The sequence below is a fragment of the Erythrolamprus reginae genome, chromosome 4, assembly GCF_031021105.1.
Source record: "Erythrolamprus reginae isolate rEryReg1 chromosome 4, rEryReg1.hap1, whole genome shotgun sequence".
NCBI classification, from domain to species: Eukaryota; Metazoa; Chordata; class Lepidosauria; order Squamata; family Dipsadidae; genus Erythrolamprus; species Erythrolamprus reginae.
In genome coordinates, this window is record NC_091953.1 from 44864165 (window position 1) to 44886531 (window position 22367).

The following is a 22367-nucleotide window of genomic DNA, read 5'->3' on the forward strand; positions in this document are numbered from 1 at the left end:
TAAAAATAAAAATAAATATTGTTGATGGGTATGCAATTTCTTCCTTGAGCTTGTCTCTTTTACATCAAACCTAATAACTGTATTTGGAATTCAAAAATTAGTGGAAAGCCATGAGGCATAAAATAATACTAGGCTAAATACATAACAACAGAGTTTGAAGAGACCTTGGAGGTGTTCTACTCCAACCCCCCCTGCTCAGGCAGGAAACCCTATACTATTTTAGACAGATAGTTGCCCAATCTCTTCTTAAAAACTTCCAGTGTTGGAGTATTCATAACTTCTGGAGGCAAGTTGTTCCACTGGTAATAGTTCTGTCTAGAAATTTCCCCTTAGTTCTAGGTTGTTTCTCTCCTTGATTAGTTTCCATCCATTGCTTCTTGTCCTGCCTTCAGGTGCACTGGCGGATAGGTGGATTCCCTCTTCTTTGTGGCAGCCCCTTAGATATTGGAACACCGCTACTAACTATGTCACCCCACTCCTTATTTTCATTAAACTGGACATACCCAATTCCAGCAACATTCCTTGTATGTTTTAGTCTCTAGTCCCCTAATCATCTTTGTTACTCTTCTCTGTACTCTTTCCAGAGTCTCAACATCTTTTTTATAATATGGTGACTAACACTGGATGAAGGGTTAGGGTTAGGGTATTACAAGTGTGGTGTTACCAAGGCATTATAAAGTAATACAGTGTTCACTCGATTTTCGCGGGAGATGCGTTCCAAGACCGCCCGCGAACGTCGAATTTCCGCGAAGTAGAGATGCGGAAGTAAATACACTATTTTTGCCTATGAACAGTATCACAAGCCTTCCCTTAACACTTTAAGCCCCTAAATTACAATTTCTCATTCCCTTAGCAACCATTTAGATTATTACTCACCATTTTTATTTATTAAAGTTTATTAAAAAAATATTTATTAAAGGCGGACAAAAGTTTGGCGATCACATATGACGTCATCGGGCAGGAAAAACCGTGGTATGGGGGGAAAACCGCGAAGTATTTTTTAATTAATATTTTTGAAAAACCGTGGTATAGACTTTTCGTGAAGTTCGAACCCGTGAAAATTGGGGGAACACTGTATTAACAATTCACATCATCTTGATTCTCTCTCTCTGTTAATGCAGCATAGGATTGCATTAGCTTTTTTAACAGCTGCAGCTCACTGCTGGCTCATATTTCAATAATTGTTCAAGATCCTTTTCACAGTTACTACTATTGAGCCAGGTACCACCTATACTATACTTGGGCATTTGCTTTTTCTTGCCTAAATGTAGAACCTTACTTTCTCCATTGCTAAATTTTATTTTGTTAGATAGGGTACACAAATCCCATTTAAATAAACACTTAGAATGTAAATACTTTTCAGTCCAAATTGCAAAAAAATACTGAGAACATCTTTAACAGACTATAGGAATCTTTTAATAAAGTAGTATACTGAATATTATGAGCTTATAATACTAGACAAAATATTTTGTATTACATAAATTCATTGGAAATTCATCTCTAATATACTTCAGTCATATATTCAAAATTAAATATATATCATCTCATGCTTGCATCATTGTACCTGTTGCTCTTGTGCCAAGCATGCGTCGATCATATATTCTTACTGAACTATCAGAACAGCCAACTGCAAGGTAATATGGTATTGGTGGGCAGATGGCTACAGATGTGGCAGCTCTCCTACAATTGATTAAAATATCCTAGGGGGGAAAAGAGGAAATACTGCATTTATGTGAAAAACTCACACAAATATTGTATTATCTGAGTTATGACTACTATACAAAATTAACATGGATGACTAATTTAAGACAAGCTAAGTCCGCTTCTCATGAAAACAGATTTTGATCACTGAAAAGCAGACAAGAATACAGTTCCTAGAGTGAGACCAGACCACAAAAACATTGTATGTGTACGTGCGCCACCCATCTCACGAAAAATGATTCTGGGTAGCAGGAAATAAAATACAGATAAAACAAGAAATGTTAAAACAGATATAAAATATAGAATATCATATGAATAAATATAATAAAAATTAAATAAACCATAGGCCATGTGACAATAAAATGCCCACCTCGACAATCAAGGCATCCATTTCCCTAGGCACCCTAGGGCTGACAACATAACTAGTTTTGAATTTAATAGCAATTTCCAATCATCATTAACCTTTCTATGTTTAGATTTTCTTGAGAAAAAAGAAAAAGGCCAGAAATATTAAAGACAGCACATATTGTATAACCTAGTTTAGAAAATCTGGGTAGATTGATTTTACATACAAGTACTGTAATTGGATATAAATATCAAGACAATTAGGGTATAAGTGAATAAGTAGATAAATATAAAAGTGCAAAACTGATAATAATGTATAGAAGAACACTAAAATCATACTTGACTCCTTTGATCAGCATATTTATTATAAAAAAATACCGTAAGTACTATTTACTCTATTTTATCAAATTAAGTGTTAGTTATCTATTTCCATTCTAGATAAATCTTATGTTCTATTTACATTAGTAAAGGGCACTTCAAAAAAATTTGCAAAGTCAAATAATTCATTAAATGTGAGATTAAATCCAAATACTTGTTTTGCCAATAATAGTTTTTTCCTATTCAATAAGAATTCTGTTAGCTAAGCCATAAATACCAGGTTACTGTTTACATTTACATAACTTGGTTATGTATCTTGGACTCCTTTCCAGAATTTCTACTGCCAGCACCAAGTAAATCAAGTTCTGAACTTAATGTGAAATTCCATGTCTTTAACGAATTTCTCTTACATCTTTACAGTCTTCTTTTGTACAACTTGTCCTGATTCTTGTATCAAACCATCTTACAGTACCATCTTCTCCACAAGACAAAAATGTGTAGGGATCATTTGGGACTGTCATGATCTACAAAGTAAACATATGTAGAATTAAAAATGGCAGGAATAATTGCCTTAAAAAACTAAGATTAAGATCCATAAATTACATAAACAGTACCTATATTCTTATGTAATGAAAATTTATTAATTTATAATTAATAGTTAATATAAGAAACTGAATTCGTCTTGAATTATATAATCAGAATACAATTAGAAGGAAAGTATTGAGTAGCATTTGAAGCCTTTTTGGCTGAGACTGAATTTGATATATCCATTCAGTAATGGATTGAAAATAGATTTCCAAGTACAGCGGTATGAACTTATGAACTTAATTCGTTCCGTGACCAGGTTCTTAAGTAGAAAAGTTTGTAAGTAGAAGCAATTTTTCTCACAGGAATCAATGTAAAAGCAAATAATGTATGCAAACCCATTAGGAAAGAAATAAAAGCTCGTAATTTGAGTGGGAGGAGGAGGAGGAAGAAGAGGACGAGGACAGTCGTTGCCCAGAGCGAAGGGAGCATTTCTTTTCTCTAGGTGCTGGCAGAGGTTTATTCTCTCTCCAAGCGCCCAGAGAAAGGCAAATTCTTCGTTTGCTTTGGACTGCCAAAGCCTCCTAAGTGCCACCGAAAGGCTCCCCTGACAGCCCAGAAAAGCCCGAGATGGCCGGGATTAAAGGGAGAATGGCAGGAAACTGGCCGGGACTTCATGCTGTTCTCAAATTTCCTGGAAAATATTTCCGGGCTCGCGTTCTTAAGTAGAAAATGGTTCTTAAGAAGAGGCAAAAAAATCCCGAACACCTGGTTCTTATCTAGATAAGTTCTTAAGTAGAGGCCTTCTGTAGAGGCACCACTGTATTTATATACATTGGTCTGTTCTATTTGCAAGTCACTGAAGTTCCACTTATGCTCACAATTTGCATAAGTATTTAATTAATGCTCATGTCTTTATAGTAACAAGATATTATATTCTAGTACCTCATATGTAGTTCCATAGTGGCAAGTAAATTGGCACTGTCTGTTGGTTTCAGCATCTTGTTCAACGTTAGTATAAAAAATGACACCATCTCCAGAACAGGATATTATTTGCTTATCATTGGTGCATGGTAAAAATTTTGCACTAAAAATATTTGCCCTGTGTCCTGAGCGAATGGTTGTTAATACCTAGGAAACAAGGTTAACATTTTTATCAGGCTACTAATAAAGGATGACCATTCATGTCAGTAATGGGTTGCAGCTGGTATGGGCCATTTTATAGAATGATAGTAAAAATGAAGATGCGTACACAGCTGCGCATGACCGGTGGATGCACATGTGCGGAAGCAAAGAAACCACCAAAAATCAGCAAAATCTTGCGCAGTCGAGTCTCCTTGCGCGAGATTTGGCTTCTGCATATGTGCAGGAAGACAAATCCCACATAGATGCATGCCTGCCTACCGAGTGCCCGTGCGTCTCCACTGATCTCCAGGAGCACACCAGTAGCCCTGGAGACAAGGAACCCCTGCCTGATTCATGTCTACCTTTTCTATCATCACCCCATCTATCCACCAAAATCACTTAATTATGATTCCACTTTATATTTATAATTGATTCTTTCTGACAGGTTGAGAATCTCCAAATCAGCCAATTAATTTCATAACTGTAAAAGAATCTGACCATTGCATTAATACAATACTAACAAGATAGCATGACAGGTAGTACTAGTAGTAGAAAACGAAATAGGAGAAATTCATATGATCTTGCCTGTGTTTTTGTGAGATTGGTGGACATCAATCGTTTGAGGACAGATAAAATATTTTGTAAGCATACAGGATACATGACACACATATTATCAAAAACAGGTATTTATAATATCATTTGAACAAATGAAGAAAAACAATTGGCTATCTTACCTTTCTACTATATGGATTAGTAATTACAAGATTAGTATCATCGGATCCAGATAGAATATATTCTCCTGTATCATTCCAGCATATTGTATTCACCTGTGAATAAATATGCACTAGCGACATTAATTTTGAAGAGTTTAAAAATTACATATCAAGATATTAAAAGTACAGTATTTAATTTAATACAGCAAAATATTAATGATTAATAAATAAAGTATTGGTTTGGCCTCCCATTAAGATGCCTATTTTTCTGAAAACTGAAGCCACCAAAAATAATATCCTTCCAAAGATGAATCCTCTCAACATTAATAATTAATTCCTAATATAAATGAATAAAGAAAATCCCAATTTAAATGTGAACAAAGATTTAGCTGAACACATGGAATAAACTATATCTACGAAACATATTCTGCACATGGAAATATTGCTTCCAATAGAAAATATTTGAATTGTGGAATCCTTGTTGCTTTTTGGGCTTTGCTTGCAGACATTATTAACTAGGTAACATCAGTGCTGACTAGAGGGGCGCTGCTGCTGCTGCTGCTGTCGGCGCCAACACCGCCGCCACTGCCACTCCTTCTCCTGTTTGGCGGCTGCTGGTGCTGAGCATGATTGATCTCACCGGACATGAGACGGAGGAAGAGGCTGCCCGCTGCAGAAGTGGGTGGGATTGAAGGGGGAACCTGCCTTGCCTTGCCTTCTTATTAAGTCGCGGAACCCCTGGTTGGCCCTTGCGGAACCCTTGTGTTCCGCGGAACCCTGGTTGAAAAACACTACTCTAGAGCTTGCCCCGTTTCTATAAATAGCTTGTCCTGCCAGTGCTGGTGGAGGTGTGGTTTTCTCCTTGATAGTTCCTTGAATAGGTTATTGTTTTCTGCTAGATAGTTTGGTTTATATTAAACCATACTTATCTGGGGGCTGAGTACTAAAGAGAATATATTCTGATCTTTTTCTTTTCTTCTTAGCTTTTTCCTGTGTCTTTTGGATGGTATGTAAATGTGGTTTATATCTATGTGTCTATGATAGCTGATTTGTCTGAATGCAAAGTTTTCAGGAACTTCCTAGTCTCTTAGATTTAGCCTGGTCTATATTGTCTATGGAGATTTTCAGACATCCAATTCATGATTGTCCAAAAGGTGCTTTTTCAAGAGGCAACTGGACTTTCTGTTTTTTCTTTAAAGATATTTCGCTTCTCATTTAAGAAGCTTCTTGAATGAGAAGTAAAACATCTTCAAAGAAAAATCAGAAAGTTCAGCCTGCCTCTTGAAAAAACACATTTGGGACCTGGTCTATATAGTTTAAATCAATATAGTAGTTATTTACTTATGACCACAATTGGGACCATAATTTCTGCTTCTAATCGTAAGCTTCTTAAAACTCACCTCTGTCGTCAGGCATGGGGGAACTGAGATATTCTTTCCCCCTAGGCTTCTACAATTTATGTATGGTATGTTTGTATGTATGATTGGTTTTAAACTAAGGGTTTTTAGCTGTTTTAGTATTGGATTGTCGCATGTTGTTTTTACCACTGTTGTTAGCCGCCCCGAGTCTACGGAGAGGGGCGGCATGCAAATCCAATCAATCAATAAATCAATCAATCAATCAATCAATAAATAATCAAGATAATTGTTAAGTCAATCATGCTTGATTTCACTTTTTTGCCATGATTGTTAATTACTGTAGCCATTAAGCAAATCCAGCTTTTCCCCATTGATTTTGTTACAAGTTTGTGACGTTTCAAAATGGTGACCACATGATCCTAGGACACTGCAAATGCTGCAGATGCATGCCAGTTGCCAAGCACCTGAATTTTGATCAGTGCAGTTGTAACTTCAAATAATTGCTAAATAAATGTCAAGGGCTACCTATATTGACTTGATACTTAATATGTAAAATAAGCAATAAGTCAACATAAACAACTGCTCATTTCTTACAGATCACCTATGCATGTGACCATAGGGGCGCTTCAACTGCTCACACTCGCTTATCTCACTGACCATTTGTGCCCTTTTGGCTGCTCACAACAGTGCCACTTCTCAAAAGGGGCTGAAGTAGAGGTCCAGAGCCTCCAGCAGCCTCAAACAGCCATCATTGTTCCAAGTCTCTGCTAAGTTCCTAGTGCTACTGCTGCCATCACTGTATAATGTTGCCTAGGTACCTATTTCCATCTATGGTGGCAATGTATAAAAGCACAGAATTATTGGAACATAATTGGACTCTGGATTGATGAAATATTAAATCTGAAAATAGAAAAAACCCTGGAATGCTTCCTCCTAGGTATTCTTAGACAAAACTTGCCTAAAACCCAAATACACCTAATCATCCATCTAACTACAGCAGCCAGACTAACATTTGCGCAGTGGTGGAAAAACGAAGACATACCCCCTAAAGACGCAATAGTTAAAAAAATTAAATATTGCGCAGAGATGACTAAATTAACCATGCTAGTTAGAAATGAAACTGTGTCCTCATTTAATAACTGTTGGGATCCCTTCTACAGATGGCTTTAAAAAAAGAGAACATTACGTCGTAATATTGAAATGATTGATATAAATTTGACCAGACATAAATCCGGTATATAGTTCTTTTTTATTCCTTTCATAGTCATAAGAGATCTTAGATATATAAAGATAGCATATTTACTTTTATTTTCAAAATCTCTATACTTTGATTAACTCAACACTTGCATTTATATATCTATATGACCAATCCGAACTAAGGTAATGAGCTAACCAATTAGAAATCAGCTCGTTTTCAACACAGCTTCACCGTACACTCGCCCACCCCTTTATCTTCTCTCTTTCCTTTCTTTCCTTTGCTTTCCTATCTTCTCCCACCTCCTTTCCTACTCTTTCCCTATCTATTCTTTATCCCTCTTCTATTCTTCTCTCTATAAGTCTATATGTTTATAAACTGTTATATATTATACTATACTAAGATTTAAATGTTAATTGTTTTGATTATCCTTTTTATGTTTTGTATACAGTATTTGTAAATAAATTTTTTTTTAAATTAAACAAAACAAAACAAAACAAAACTGTATAATGTTGTCTCATGCCTTGCGCTGCAGCCAGCCACCCCAGGATCAAGTGCTAAGCCGCAGCCATCTCTGCCAGCCTTAACTTCACAGACCCTACCATGCTCAGTCAACTTTATGAGTCTCAGTGGCACACTGGTTAGAGTGCAGATCGAATCTCAATAAGCTCAAGGTTGACTCAGCCTTCCATTCTTTCAAGGTGGGTAAAAAAACACAGATTGTTGGGGGCAATATGCTTAGTCTCTGTAAACCGCTTAGAGAGGGCTGTAAAGCACTGTGGAGCGATATATAAATCTAAATGCTATTACAGTGATCCCCCGATCATTGCGAGGGTTCCGTTCCAGGACCCCTAGCAATGATCGGGTTTTCGCGAAGTAGCGCTGCGGAAGTAAAAACACCATCTGCGCATGCGCAGATGGTGTTTTTACTTCCGCAGCGCTAGCGAGGAGCCGACTCAGCTGGGAAGCGGCGCTGGGGTTTCCCCACTGCCCACGCAAACTCCTCGCTGCCGCTCGCCCGCCCTTCGCCCGCCCACGCCGCTCGCTCGCGCCGCTTCCCAGCTGAGTCCTGAAGCGAATTCGCTTTGCTCGCGCCGCTCGCTCGCGCCGCTTCCCAGCTGAGTCCTGAAGCGAATTCGCTTCAGGACTCAGCTGGGAAGCGGCGCGAGCGAACGGCGTGGGCGGGCGAAGGGCGGGCGAGCCGTGGGCGCGCGGGCAGGCAGGCGGCGGACAAGCCGTTCGCTCGCGCCGCTCGCTCGCGCCGCTTCACAGCTGAGTCCTGAAGCGAATTCGCTTCAGGACTCAGCTGGGAAGCGGCGCGAGGGAACGGCGTGGGCGGGCGAAGGGTGGGCGAGCGGCAGCGAGGAGTTTGCGTGGGCGGTGGGGAAACTCCTCGCTGATGCGCGCCGCTCGCCCTCCCGCCAGCAAGAGAGGGAAGACCCAGGGAAGCCGCCCAGCAGCTGATCTGCCCGGCGCCATCTACGCATGCGTGCCCATAGAAAAAAAAGGGCGCGCATGCGCAGATGGTGTTTTGACTTCCGGGTTGAAAAATCGCGATTTAGCCCGTTCGCAATGATCGTGATCGTGATACCCGGGGGATCACTCTATTACTATTTCACTGTCTTCCTGCCACTGTGGCCTGGTCATGTGTAAGATAGCAGCTGGCAGCACTAGGTCTTCTTTCAAAACCCACTTGCATGTTCCCCAAATAGCATATGCCAATCTTGCAATGCAGAGCAGCAAGGCCAGTGGGCACAGAACATCAAGGCCAACAGGATGAGTAGGCTGCAAGTGGCAAAGATGGCAGGCCAACAGGGCAAACAGAGCCCAGGTGGCAGAGTCATTGAGTACAAGGCAGCAGGGGCAACAAGTGCAAGGCAGCAAGCCAAAAAGAATGTGGACAGATAGGGCCATCAGGATGACAAGGGGAGCAGAAACAATATAGTACCTGGAGGCCAAAAGTACAGACATGGGAAAGAAAATGGAATGTTCATTTCTAAAGAAGCCTTTCTTTCACTATATGAAATTGTTTGCAACTATCTTATTAAATTAACCAATGTTGCATGCTGTTAGCGCTTGTCTATTTATGCAACACTCACTTTTAAATAACAGAGTACTTTTTACTCTGGAGATGCTTGCCTATTCTACAAATCAGCCCCACATATTCTTATCTGGAGGGAAGTTTGCAAGCATATAATCAGTTCCAATTTTAAATTAAAATTTTAAAAGTGTTTAAAAATTTAAAAGGAACAAGAAATCACTTACACAGCCATCATGCACATTCAATGTTGCTTCAAGTTTTAATCTTTGGATAAATTCTCTTCTCCCTGGGGAAAAAAACGGAAGATTAACTGACATATCTTAATATTTACAAAAGCCCAATGAAAAATGTCATGGCTGTGTTTTTTGTGGCATTGTATGTAGAGTCAAGATTATTAAACAACAATATTTAGAGACTGGGAATTTGTTTTCCTGGACAACAGATACAGTAAGCATTTATTCAGCCCAATCAGCCAAGCAAGCATAGTTATTCAACAAGCATTTAGTCAGAAATATATACTCTACCATTACACATTCAATATGTCAAAGGCAAAACACAACTGCCCCCAAATCTGAGTAAATTTCCCCACTTGCTCTCAGCATATGAAAATTTCCTATGATGACTTTACCTTCAGGAGTAATATATCCATATTCCCTTCCCTTGTTTCATTGTGAGGGCAAAAATGAACAGTTCTGGGAGACTGAATTGTTTTTGTTTTAAGGGTAACATTAATTGCAATGATAATCAAATACCTAGTGTAGACATTTTTTAAAACACAAAACTGAAAAATAAAGGAAAATAATAATAAAGAAAAATACAGTGGTACCTCGAGATACGAGTTTAATTCGTTCCGGACCTGGGCTCTTAAGTCGAGCAGCTCTTATCTCGAACGACTTTTCCCCATAGGAATTAATGTAAATAATTTTAATTGGTTCCAGCCCTCAAAAAACTCACAAAGTTAGTCTAAATTATGCAGAAAGACATGTTTTTAATGAAGAAATGTACATGTACATATAAATGAATAATGAAGTTTCTTTCACTTAACTTGTAAACTTTCTTAAACTTTTAAATTCATATATGTTCAACTTCTCTGCCACCCAATCCTGTAGGACAGAGGTCCCCAACCCTTTTTGCACCAGGGGCCGGCTTTAAGCGATCAAGAGAGGAATGGGTGAATGAATGGACGGAGGGTGGGAAGGAAGGAAGGAAAGAGGGAAGGGACAGGAACAGAGGAAGGAAGCAAGGAAACTTATGAAAGGGGAGAGTAAGAGAGGAATGAGTGAAGGGAGGGAGGAAGGGAAGAAGGTGGGAAGGAGAAAGAAAAGAAGAAATAGAGGAAGGGAAGGTAAAAGAGAGAAAGAAAAAGAGCAAGAAAGAAAGCAAGAAAGAAAGAAAGAAAGAAAGAAAGAAAGGGGGAAGGGACAGGAACAGAGGAAGGAAGCAAGGAAACTTATGAAAGGGGAGAGTAAGAGAGGAATGAGTGAAAGGAGGGAGGGAGGGAAGAAGGTGGGAAGGAGAAAGAAAAGAAGAAATAGAGGAAGGGAAGGTAAAAGAGAGAAAGAAAAAGAGCAAGAAAGAAAGCTGCAAGCACACACCCCCCGAGCCCCCCAGGCCGGCTGCAACCTTTTAAAACACGCGCGCCGCTTCGCAGCTGCCTCCTGAAGCCGAACGCGGAAGTTAGCGTTTGGCTTCAGGAGACAGCTCCTTGGCGCTTGTATCTCGAATTTGGGCTTGTAAGTAGAACAAAAATATCTCTCCCCTCCCAGCTCTTATCTCGAGTTGCTCTTAAGTAGAGCAGCTCTTATGTCGGGGTTCCACTGTACTGTATAAATAAGAAAGATAAAGAAAAATTAAAGAACACATTGTTTTCCAATCTAGAAATATATATATATATTCAGAGTGATTGTAGGCAAACTTAGGCAAGAGATTAGCTAAGGAAATGATATGATACAAGTCTAGATATTTATTTTATGGATGAGTCAATTCTTGCATAAGTATTAGACTTTTGAAGTTTTCTTCCATGAATCTATACAAATTAATTGTGGATTAGGGCAGCATTCTTTTTAGTATTTATTTATACAGGATATATAGATATAAACACTGTAAATAGAGAAATTGCCAATTCTGTATCTAGCTTTTCCTCGCTATCACAAATGCAAGTCAAATGTCACATTTTGCTTCAAGCACATTATTGTGATCACTTGCCAAAACATTTCATTGGTAGGGCTAACCCAGTGCATTTCAATCTGCTAAGGGAAAACTTTTTATTTTTGAAATCTAGAGATTTAATACATATATTAAAACATATATGCCATTTACGGTAGTTGGGAGATTATGAAACTAACCTATAAGTGCTTGAACAGACTTGAAATATAAAGTAATTAGATAAGTACAAATCAGTTCATAACTGAAATGTTTCAGTTAATAGTCAGTATAAAATTGTCTATAATGTTTCTACATATTTTTTATAATTGTATGTATTATACTGCAAAATCCAGGAATGTAGAATGTTCCAGTGTAAATTATATCAATTTAATTTTAAATATATATGTCAAAATTTTCAGGATTCGTTATTATATCAACATCAACATCTAAGGTAGCTCTTACATTAGATTAGAGTAGGTATAATTATTAAATTCTAATATTCTCTCTAAATTTTCATTGTTTACATATCACTATGTAAATATTATTTTATCTACCAAAGATAGCATATTACTTCCTTTCTTTTCCTACCTCCAGAAAATATTTTTATTTATTTTTTTATCATATTTATATGGACACTCATCTCACAAGAGAACACAACAGTGAATTACAAATATAGCTTACATTTCATTAGTATTACCAGTAAAGCTGATTTAAGTATTAATTCTTTATATGGATATCTGTGGTTATTTAGATACTGCTTCAAACCATAGTTAAATGTATGGGCTGTTCAGCTATAGAGGCTTTACATTCTGTTGTGCTCTTATTAGACTGCATCTAGTTAGGCACACAAATCTAATCAATAATAATAATAATAATAATAATAATAATAATAATAATAATAATAATAATTGCACTATAACTGCTGGACTTAACAATCCACACCACTTTTTTTTAGTATTTCTTGCAAACATCACTGTTTAAAAAATATTAATTCCTAAACTATGTATACAGTATTTTTCTTCTACAATTATCGCGATCAAATAACTTATTTGCCCTCTGCAATTGATTCCATACCTCATTTTCTTTTATTGAAGAATAATTCTGGAGCTAAAGCAAGAAGTTTCAGATCAAAGTACATCACAATTTGTGGGCATCTGTAAGTTCAGTATATCCTACAAGATAATGTGATTCCAGTTGCTGTATTTCTTAATTTCTTCCATAGAAGAAATCATTACATATTGTTTTATTTTAAAAGTAGCTGTGCTCAACAAAAAAGACTCTCCAGAAAATTCATATTTTAAGAGGAAGCTATATTGGCAACTGACATTTCTGACCTTGTTTCCTTGATTGACAAAATTATTAAACTCCAACTATTATATCATATTTTTAAAAGCTTAACATAATTAATCAAATTTAAAGTAATTCTTACAGTTTATTTTAATTTTAATTGTTGAAATGCATTTTGCTGTCATGTGATTGCTACGTTATTATGTAAGGAAAAGCAATTTTGTCTATAGCAATATTGTGATCTTTATTAGACTTTTAAGCATACGACACATTCAAATGAGTACATAGCTAAATATAACCCTTCCTGCTTAGTCAATGATAATGTTACACATACTTGAATGTTCAACTGAAGTAAACAGTGTTAGAGCAACAGACTTGATTTAAAATATTAACTTGCAGGTAAATAATGTTATTTCTACTACAACAGTAATGTAGCATGTTTGCATAACTTTATTTTTTAAAATATATACATGGGAATATATATTTCCCATGTTTTATATTATTTACAAAACAACTGCATAAATTCAAGAGATTATTTTTTATAGGAAGCAAATTACAGGCCCAAGGCCTTAGTCTTCATAAAGTGTGACTGACAATACAGCACTCACTTGGTTAGATTTCTTTTATATATGTATTTTTAAAAAACCCTTCTATATAGAAAATTAAAGTCAAACATAACGTTTTTTTGAAAGTTGGAGGATAATTTGTATGTTTATTTTCTCTAGCATTCAGTTATAGGAGCTAATAGTGCTAAAGCCGGTCAGGTTTACTAAGAGTGAGAAGCAGCCCAAATAATTTTCTTGACATGCAGTTATCAGTCAGATTATTTCTTTCTCAAAATAGAACTATATTTCATCTTTCTACCATTTTCAAATTGTTCCTGATTATATACAGTATTAAAATTAGACACCCATTCAATAACTATAGCCCACAAACTCAAAACCGTTTCATACATGGCCTTTACACCATTCCAAAATCAATTCTGCTATTGGGGAGTCTATCTTCAAAGTAACTGCTCAAAGGTTTGATTGCTCTGTACATAACCTGAAAAAAAATGCAACCTGTGTTGATACTTTTAAATGGAACTGGGCTGTTTTGACTTTCTTCAAATACTTTCAATCGTCCCAATGTGCAGAAAAACAGAGACAAAGTGTATCCTGTACTCTACGGAAAGGCATAATTCTGGAGATATTCCCAATACTTTAAATATATTTTATTTCTGATCATAAAATTTGGGTTGACATTTAGAGTCCAGTCAGTCAATGGATAACTGAGCTTAAGAGGTTATAACTAAAAGTTATACCAATAAGCAATCTGTTATACCTTCCCAGGAGTATATATATCTGAATACATGTAAAAAGATGTGTTTTCCACTTTTTTCACAAGGCCCTAAATAATTACAAATTATAAAGCTGTTGTTGAATTGTCATCTCTTAGGCAGATGAAGGACAACACTGGCTCATGGCATTCTCTCTCTGTTCTCTGTTTTCCAGAGTCTGCAACAGAGAAAAACAGATTTAAAAGAATCTGAAGAATTTGGCATGGTATTACCTTCAAATGACTATTACTGGATAAAGTTTTTATATATCGGTGCCAGAGATTTATTCTGAATGATAAATAATTTAGTCATTTGTATTAAAGAAAAACAATTACTGAAACCCTAAATAATATTTCGATAGATTTTGTTGTCTATTAACTGCATATGAAATGCTTGCAGATGTGAGAAAGCAAAACTCTATTAGAATCTAGTCAAATCCCAAGTGTGCTGAACAAATAGTTGTGTCATCCAGTAAGAAATGCAATGTTCAGCAAAGACCTCTCAGAAAACCGATAAACTTTTTCAAGCTGCATTGGAGAGCTAGTTTTAAACTAATGCTCCGAGTCTTCGGAGAGGGGCGGCATACAAATCTAATAAATTATTATTATTATTAATTATTATTATTATTATAAAGGAATTCTGTGACTATAAATCTGTATCAAATATTGAAATACTGCCATGAAATTAATATTCTGACTATAATAGTTGGTAGGGTTTGCTTATTTTTAAAAGGTATTTTAAACAGTCCCTTACGTTTTTATAAAATCACTTTCCCAGCAACAACATAGTACAGTATTTACATATTCTCTGAAATTAGTTCATTCATGGTGATCCATGACTAAATTTTAAAGAAATACTATCTACATCAAACTTGGACTTGGATAGTATGTAGATGGGTTCATGTAATCTATTGTAGCTGGTCACCCAAGTACATTAAATATGTTCCGTATAATCAGTCTAGACCAGGGGTGGGCAATTAATTTTGCCATGGGGTCGCATGAGAAATTGGGATGGTTTCAGAGGGGCGGACTTTAATTATTTTTTATATTTAGATATATGAATTTAGGAATTGCTGATCTGTTTTAATAAAGTTAGAAGTATTGATTATAATAAGATATGTAATAGGTGATACTGATTTGGATTAATGCATAAATGGAATTGAATTTAGAATTGTTCGGGAAATTAATGATGTTAATGATTTTTAATTGATTGAAAATAGAGAATATTTAGAATTTTTTCCTTTTTTTTCTTTTCTCAAATTGACTGAAATTTAAGATTAACAATTAAGTAAGAAATGTAGATAAGTATTAATTGGCTAAATGTTAGATGGGTTGAAAAAAAATTTAAATTTGGGATTAGGCAAATGTGCTATTTAGAAGGGGAAAAGAAGTCTGAAATTCGTATATGTTTATGTTTTGTTTTTAATTTTCTTTTGTTAACATCTGATTGGCTATACAAGGTTTTATTGGTTTATAGAAAATGTATAAAGAAAGAAGCACTTTGGCATAATGGTTAATAAGTTAGAAATACTGTATAATTGGTATACTTTTTGAAGGAACTTTAAGGAGGGAATTTAATTAAAAGAAAATGTAACTGGATGACAAAATTAGAAAAAAAACCTTTTGCAACTCTTTTGATGATTGATATTAGTTACTAACAAAATACCACATTTTATTCATGGGAAATTAGATGACACACTGTATTGTTTGAAAGAATGTTGAGAGAATTTTTTTAAAAAAAATACCCCCCCCCCAAAAGTCCTTCCTTCCTCTGTCCCTCCATTAATTTGCCAAGGTCGGCTGGTGCACCAGTTGCGGCCCTATTTGGACCGGGAGTCACTGCTCACAGTCACTCACACCTTCATCACCTCGAGGTTTGAATACTGCAATGGTCTCTATATAGGGCTTCCTTTGAAAAGCATTTGGAAACTTCAGATCGTGCAGAATGCGGCCACGAGAGCTATCGTGGGGCTTCCAAGATCTGCCCACGTTTCGCCAACACTCCGCAGTCTGCACTGGTTGCCGATCAGTTTCCGGTCACAATTCAAAGTGTTGGTAATGACCTATAAAGCCCTACATGGCATCGGACCAGAATACCTCCGGGACCGCCTTCTGCCGCACGAATACCAGCAGCCAATCAGGTCCCAAAGAGTTGGTCTTCTCCAGGTCCCGTTCGACTAAACAATGCCGTTTGGCGGGACCCAGGGGAAGAGCCTTTTCTGTGGCGGCCCCGGCCATCTGCAATCAACTCCCCCCGGAGATTCGAATTGCCCCTACCCTTCCCGCCTTCCGCAAGATGTTGAAGACCTATCTATGTCGCCAGGCATGGGAGGAATAACTATCTCTTCCCCCACCACCACCTTTTTCCTGACTGTAATATATGAGAATGGTGTGATAGTGAAGTATGATTGCTTTTAATATCTATGGGTTTTAAAACTCGTTTTTAACTTTATTGGCTTTGTATTCTATGTATTGTATTGTTGTTATTGTGAGCCTCCCCGAGTCTTCGGAGAGGGGCGGCATACAAATCTAATAAATAAAAAAAATCAAATCATTCCTTCCTTCCTTCCATCCATTCTTCCCTCCCTCCTTCCTCTCTCCTTCTGTTTCCCTCCCTCTCTTTTCCTTTTCTTACTTTCTCGCTTTTCCCTCTTTCTCATTCTTTCCCACCAGGTCTCTCTCATTTCTGTGTATTTCTTCCTCTCTCCCTCCACTTCTCTCTCTCATTTGTTTCTCCTCCCTTTTGCTCTCATTTTTCTCATCTTAATTTCAGGTGGGGGGTGCGGCTGTGGTGGCAGGCAAAGAACCATTTCTTCAGGGAGGGGCCATGTGCCTCTGGGGCGGGAAGCTGAGTGCGAGCTTTAAAAAGAAAGGCTGAAGAAGGCCGAGGCAAGAGTCCCAGTTTGGGCAACGCCGTCACCAAGCAACAGGAGTGACCGCCCCTTTTTCCCCACAGGATACACACACACACACACATACTACTGCGGCGCTGCCCAAACCGGAACTCTTGCCTCGCCCTTCCTCCGCCTTTCTCTTTAAAACTCCCAGAGGAGTGCTTAGCTTCCCCCCCCCACATGGCAGAGCGCAAAAGTTCACCCTGAGGCAGATCAGCTGTTCGGCGGTGAGAAATGGCACCGGCTCCACTGCACGGGGGTAGAAAACACCGGGGCATTTGGTTTTTGCCTGTGCGGCCACAGATAGCAGGCAGGCCGGTCACAGACAGTGGGTGGGCCGGATGCGGCCCGTGAGCCACCCCTTGCCCAGGCCTGGGTCTAGACAGATAGATAATAGATAGATAGAAGATAGAGGGAGGGAGGGAGGGTATAACCTTTGAAGTACGGTAGTTGGTGCCTTTCTTGTTCAACAAAGATTAAATACATATTAACTGTAATAATTTATTATTCCAAATTCTATGTCCAATTTTTAATTTGATTTATGTTTATTTTTAACTGTTTATATACCATTACTAAACTGTAAGAGTTTCCATTTTAAGAGAAATGTTGATATTTAATACTTTCCTTCTATTCCTTAACATTTCAAAATTTATGCCTCAATCATTTCAGCTTTCAGTTTAAATATTGCATATTTTAGCAACACAATAACAATACTCTAAAAGTATCCAGCTATTTATATCCTGTTTTTATCTCAAGAAACGTGATGCATCTTCATCTATTAGTTATAAATAGACTAAAATGTTTAACTGCTTATCAAAAATTATTGCAATACAAAGAAAACATTATTTGCTTTCCTTTTCTAAGATTAATTTTTTAATCTGATGTTTGAGAGCATGCACAAATGTTGCATCCTTTAGAAGTTGATTAGGTGTTTCATGTGTGGTAGTAGGAAGAAAATGCCACTTTTTATATTTTACTGTGTATATTTTACCTCATATTATTTGCATCTATGTATGTTGTTCTTACTCTGAACAAATTAAAGTAGTTTTATAAGAAATGTGGCATATAAATCAAAATAATAACTCAAAATCAAGAATGTTTTGATTGAATGGATGCAGCAGTCCTAACAAAAATAAGTACCATATTTTTTGGAGTACAAGACACACCTAAGATGCACCTAAGTTTTAGAGGTGGAAAACAAAGGAAACAGTATTCTGAATTAAATGGTGTAGTAATATATTATTTAATAAAATAACAGTGTAGCAGAATACTTTTTACAAACATGTACACTTTTTACAAATTTCAAACTTGACAGCTTTAAGACTTGTAGACTTCAACTCCCAGAATTCCTCCTCCAGTCAGGAATGGGGGTTGAAGCCCACTTGTCAAATTTGAATACCCTTGCACCCCTAATCCCTAACCCAGGAGTCTTGAAACTTGACAGTTTTAAGACTAGTGGACTTCAACTCCCAGAATTCCTCTTCCAGTCATGCTAGATGAGGTAATTAGAAGGCAAAACCACATCATTTTTTGCAAAAAAATGGGCCATTTTTTGCCCAATGTTTTCAAAAAACGTGAATGGGGAAAGGATCTGGGTAGCCTGCAGAGAACTCCAGAATGCTGAGGGATGGCAAAAATGTCTCCATTTTGGGGGGAAACAGGGCCATTTTTGTTATCCCCCCCACACACACCCAGGAGTTCTCTGCTAGTTTCCCAGACTCTCTGTCCAAAAATGGGACACAGGGGGCGGGGCTTTGTGACACCCAAAATGGCTGTATTCAGTGTATAAGATGCACTGACATTTCTACTCCCTTTTTGGGTGTGTGTGCGTCTTATACTCCGAAAAATATGGTATATAATCCTTACGTTGTTAGCATGTTTACAATTTGTGTTCTTGATACCTTTTCAATCTACCTTTGGTCATACCTGTTTACTGAAACACCTTTTATCCCCCTTTTTATGTCAGAAGTTCATGGAAATATTATCAGGATCACTCATAGAGTAGAAAAAACAAATGTAAAATAGTTAAAATGTTAAGTTGCAACCAATATTAACAAACTTGTTTCAATCATATTCCTTATTAACATTTATATGCTGAATGGTTCTGAACAACTCTGACTGGTAATAGGGCAGTAATGACAAACCTATGGCACGTGGAGCCATATCTGAGGATACATGAGGCCCTATGTCAGCTCCAGAGAGCCTGCACGTGCTGGCCAGGTGATTTTCAGCCTTCTTTTAGGCCATTTTTGCTCTTCCCAAGGCAAAAACAGCCCAACGGCCCAACTGGAAGTTCACTTGTATGCTCACCCTCAGTCTCCTTTTCACTGTAAGACATCTTCAGGAACTTCTTTGGCTTTGGACAGTTTCTTCTGCAGCCGGGAAGGCTTTCTTGAAGGTCTATGTAACCAGTAACAGAGCCCTAGATCAACCCAGAGCCCTAGATCGATCCTTTCTTAAAGGCCTCTGCAGCCGATAATAGAGATCCAGATTGATTCATAGCTCTGTTATCGGCTACACAGGTCTTCAGGAAAGCCTTCCCAGCTGCAAAAGAATTAGGCTGAGGTGTGCGAGGCCTGGTTGCAACTATCTGAAGGTAGGTAGTAGGGCAGCTCTACTTCCTTTCATTTTTGGAGTCCCAATTGGCCTGTTGGGCCATTTTTCACCATTCCTAGGCTTCAGGAGACTTTCCTGAACCCTGTGGAGAGCTAAAAACAGCCCAACGGGCCTACTGGAAGTCCAGAGCTTTAGTGAGGTCTGTGTGCATGTGTATGGGGGATAGTGGTGTGTGTGTGTGTATTTTAACTGAAAGCAACAATTACAACTGATCTTTGAAACTACCTAATACAGTGTAACAGTATCTCTACAATTCAAGGGTCTTAGAAGAAAAGCCAATTCATTCTGAATATAAACAAGTCAATCTGACATATTTTAGTTTATCTCTTTATAACAATGAGGGAGAATTCCAAGAGTTGATAAACTGTTGCCCAGTTTTTGATACTGCATTGACTGAAATATTAATCTGGACCAAACAGACATGGATGAGGGGCAGTCAGGGGCCTAGTACTTTATTAAATTATATACATACAAGACATTACTCATTTCTTTCAAGATAAGCACTATTTTACAAAGTGCAGAAAAGGGGTAAGAAATAGCAAGCTATACTAAACAAAGGTAAGCAATAAAAAAGAGAAAATAGCTGGCTATAGTTAAATGGGGTTTCTATGCCCAACACATCTAAAATGTATAATTGTTCCCATCTTAAACTTACACCAAATTCGGATAAAATATTCAAACAATAACATGCCAATCATTCAAAATATCACCATATCACTCTCTGTAATTGGGATGCAATTGGAAGACTACTCTTGAAATGAACTTGAGGAAACTTATCAAACTGTATTTATACTGATATTAATGTGCCATAATAATTAAACCCCATTATACACATAAAGGTTCATCTATTTAACCATGTACTGGTGGCAATGAACTTGTAATGCTGCATAATATTAAATGATCTGATTCACAAGGAAAAGCAATCTCTTATCTGTTTTGTTTTGTTATTTAAATCAGCTTCCATACAAAAAAGCCACAATTTATTCTGGCAGATTTCTAGACCAAGTTTGACAGGTGTGATTAATACTTTTGGAAGAGATTATTGGGAGAACAGTCTATGGTAATGAAAATAAGTCTGGCAGCATCTTTTCTGCAGCTCTTAAAACTTCTAACTTTCAATAAAATTTAGTACTCAGAAAAATTATTCCCACACTCCTTGTTTTTTGAAAGAAGATATTCATTTTTATTGGAGTAGTATATACTAAAACAAATTTGGGAGCAAACAAATATATACCTGGATGTAAACAGGCAAATCACAGCTGCTATCCCATTTTTTCCTACCAAATATCAACCTTTGAATAAATTATATTCTAGCATATAAAGTACTAGACTTTAATATATCTACAGCAAAGCCACACAGGAATCATTTGTAATCACACATCTCCTTCCATACTGAGCAGTGTTAAAAACAAAGTTGTTAAGTTGAAAAACAAATTACTATGGATACCACCTAGATATTGCTTAAAAGTAATGCTTTTTTCTTTAAAAGTTTTAGAAAGTCGAGAACCATAATAGAACACAGTGAAAATTTAGTGTAAAGGTTGATTTTTCTTTATTAACACCAAAAGATAACAATTCGATTTTATTTCACTGCCCACAACATTCAAGGCCCATTGTAGATTAGCTCAACTTTGATTTTTTTTTTTTTAAAAAGCACCCTATCTGCCTAGAAATGAGGTTGCTATCGTGTTTTTATGACTAATTATTCTGGAATGATAATTAAAATAATCTTTGGCGGAGGGGGATCCCAAAATCCATGAAAGCCTCCTCACATTTGAGTGAAATGCTTCCAAGGTTTATTTATATGTGCACCCTGGGCATACGTTTCGCTCATGCTAATAAGAAGGCAACAAACGACACTAAGCCCCGTCCTGCTTTCTTCAGTATATCTTGAAGACAGACCGACTAGGGCAGTGGACGGGGAAAGAAGAGCAGCCCCCCCACATAGTCCAGTTGCTACTTGACGAAACTGAACTCTGTTCAATTAATTTAAAGACTTGCTCCACGGCCAAGTGCAACATGTGCCGAAAAAAATAGGATATTAAAAGGCAAAGCAGAGGAAAAACCTCAAGTTTCGACGTTTCGCGTTTGGGACGAGATTGGTTTTCTTTCCCCAAGACTCTCCGGGGAAACCGACTAAAGGGCAAAGGGGGCACGGAGGGCGCAAGAGCGCTAGATCGGTCCGTTTTTATACGACCACCCTTGGGCGTCCGACCGCCTCGCACCCCACTTCGGCATTCAAACCCTACAGGGCGCCGTTCTTAAGGGCAGAAGGCGGTCAGAAAAGGCGCTCCGCTAAGACGGCTCGCCGTCAAAAGGCTCGAACCCCGAGCTTCGAGCGCGCGGGGGGGAATCGACACAAGGGCCGCCGCGTCCCGGTGCCCCCCGACCCCGACCCCGCCCTCCTGCCCCCGCTCTTCCCTCACCTAGATACCGTCTCCGCAGCAGGCCCGGGTCCTCCAGGCCCAAACTCCGTTTCTTCACATCCCACAGGAGGTGGGTGCAGCACCCCCGGGACATGGCCCCGCGTGCTCGGCCAGGCGGATCGGATCTGCCACCGCGGGCGCCAGCGACATCAGTCGCTGCCACTTACTGAGGGCCACCCCTCCCCCGCTTCACCATGGCGACCGTGCGCGCGCCTGGCGCGCGCGTAACCACTTGCCGCCGCCGCTGCCATTCAACTCTCTCCCCCCCCTCCCTCCGTCCCTCCCCACCATCGCCTCTTCGGAGAGCTGCCACAGCAACAGTAGCTCCTCCCCGCCCCCCAGACAGGGAACGGCTCAACTG

General features: G+C 38.2%; 1 protein-coding gene across 9 annotated transcripts in view; it reads right to left on the reverse strand.

Annotated features, from left to right (window-relative positions):
* The window catches only part of DCAF6 (DDB1 and CUL4 associated factor 6), a 70205-nt gene extending 47891 nt beyond the window's left edge, over positions 1 to 22314 (reverse strand). Inside the window, exons 1-7 of one of the 9 annotated variants that reach the window (XM_070750206.1) lie at positions 22007 to 22207; positions 12541 to 12638; positions 9546 to 9607; positions 4749 to 4841; positions 3835 to 4020; positions 2775 to 2888; positions 1565 to 1700 (exon numbers count right to left, since the gene is read on the reverse strand). In XM_070750206.1, the coding sequence (XP_070606307.1) occupies positions 1565 to 1700; positions 2775 to 2885 (247 nt within the window). In that variant the 5' untranslated portion in view covers positions 2886 to 2888; positions 3835 to 4020; positions 4749 to 4841; ... (1 more) ...; positions 12541 to 12638; positions 22007 to 22207. Of the gene's footprint in view, positions 1 to 1564; positions 1701 to 2774; positions 2889 to 3834; positions 4021 to 4748; positions 4842 to 9545; positions 9608 to 12540; positions 12639 to 14076; positions 14245 to 19274; positions 19435 to 22006 lie in introns of those variants that run through there. The other 8 variants (XM_070750203.1, XM_070750205.1, XM_070750204.1 and 5 more) reach the window with 8 other exon arrangements.
* Between the last annotated feature and the right edge of the window lie 53 nt (positions 22315 to 22367).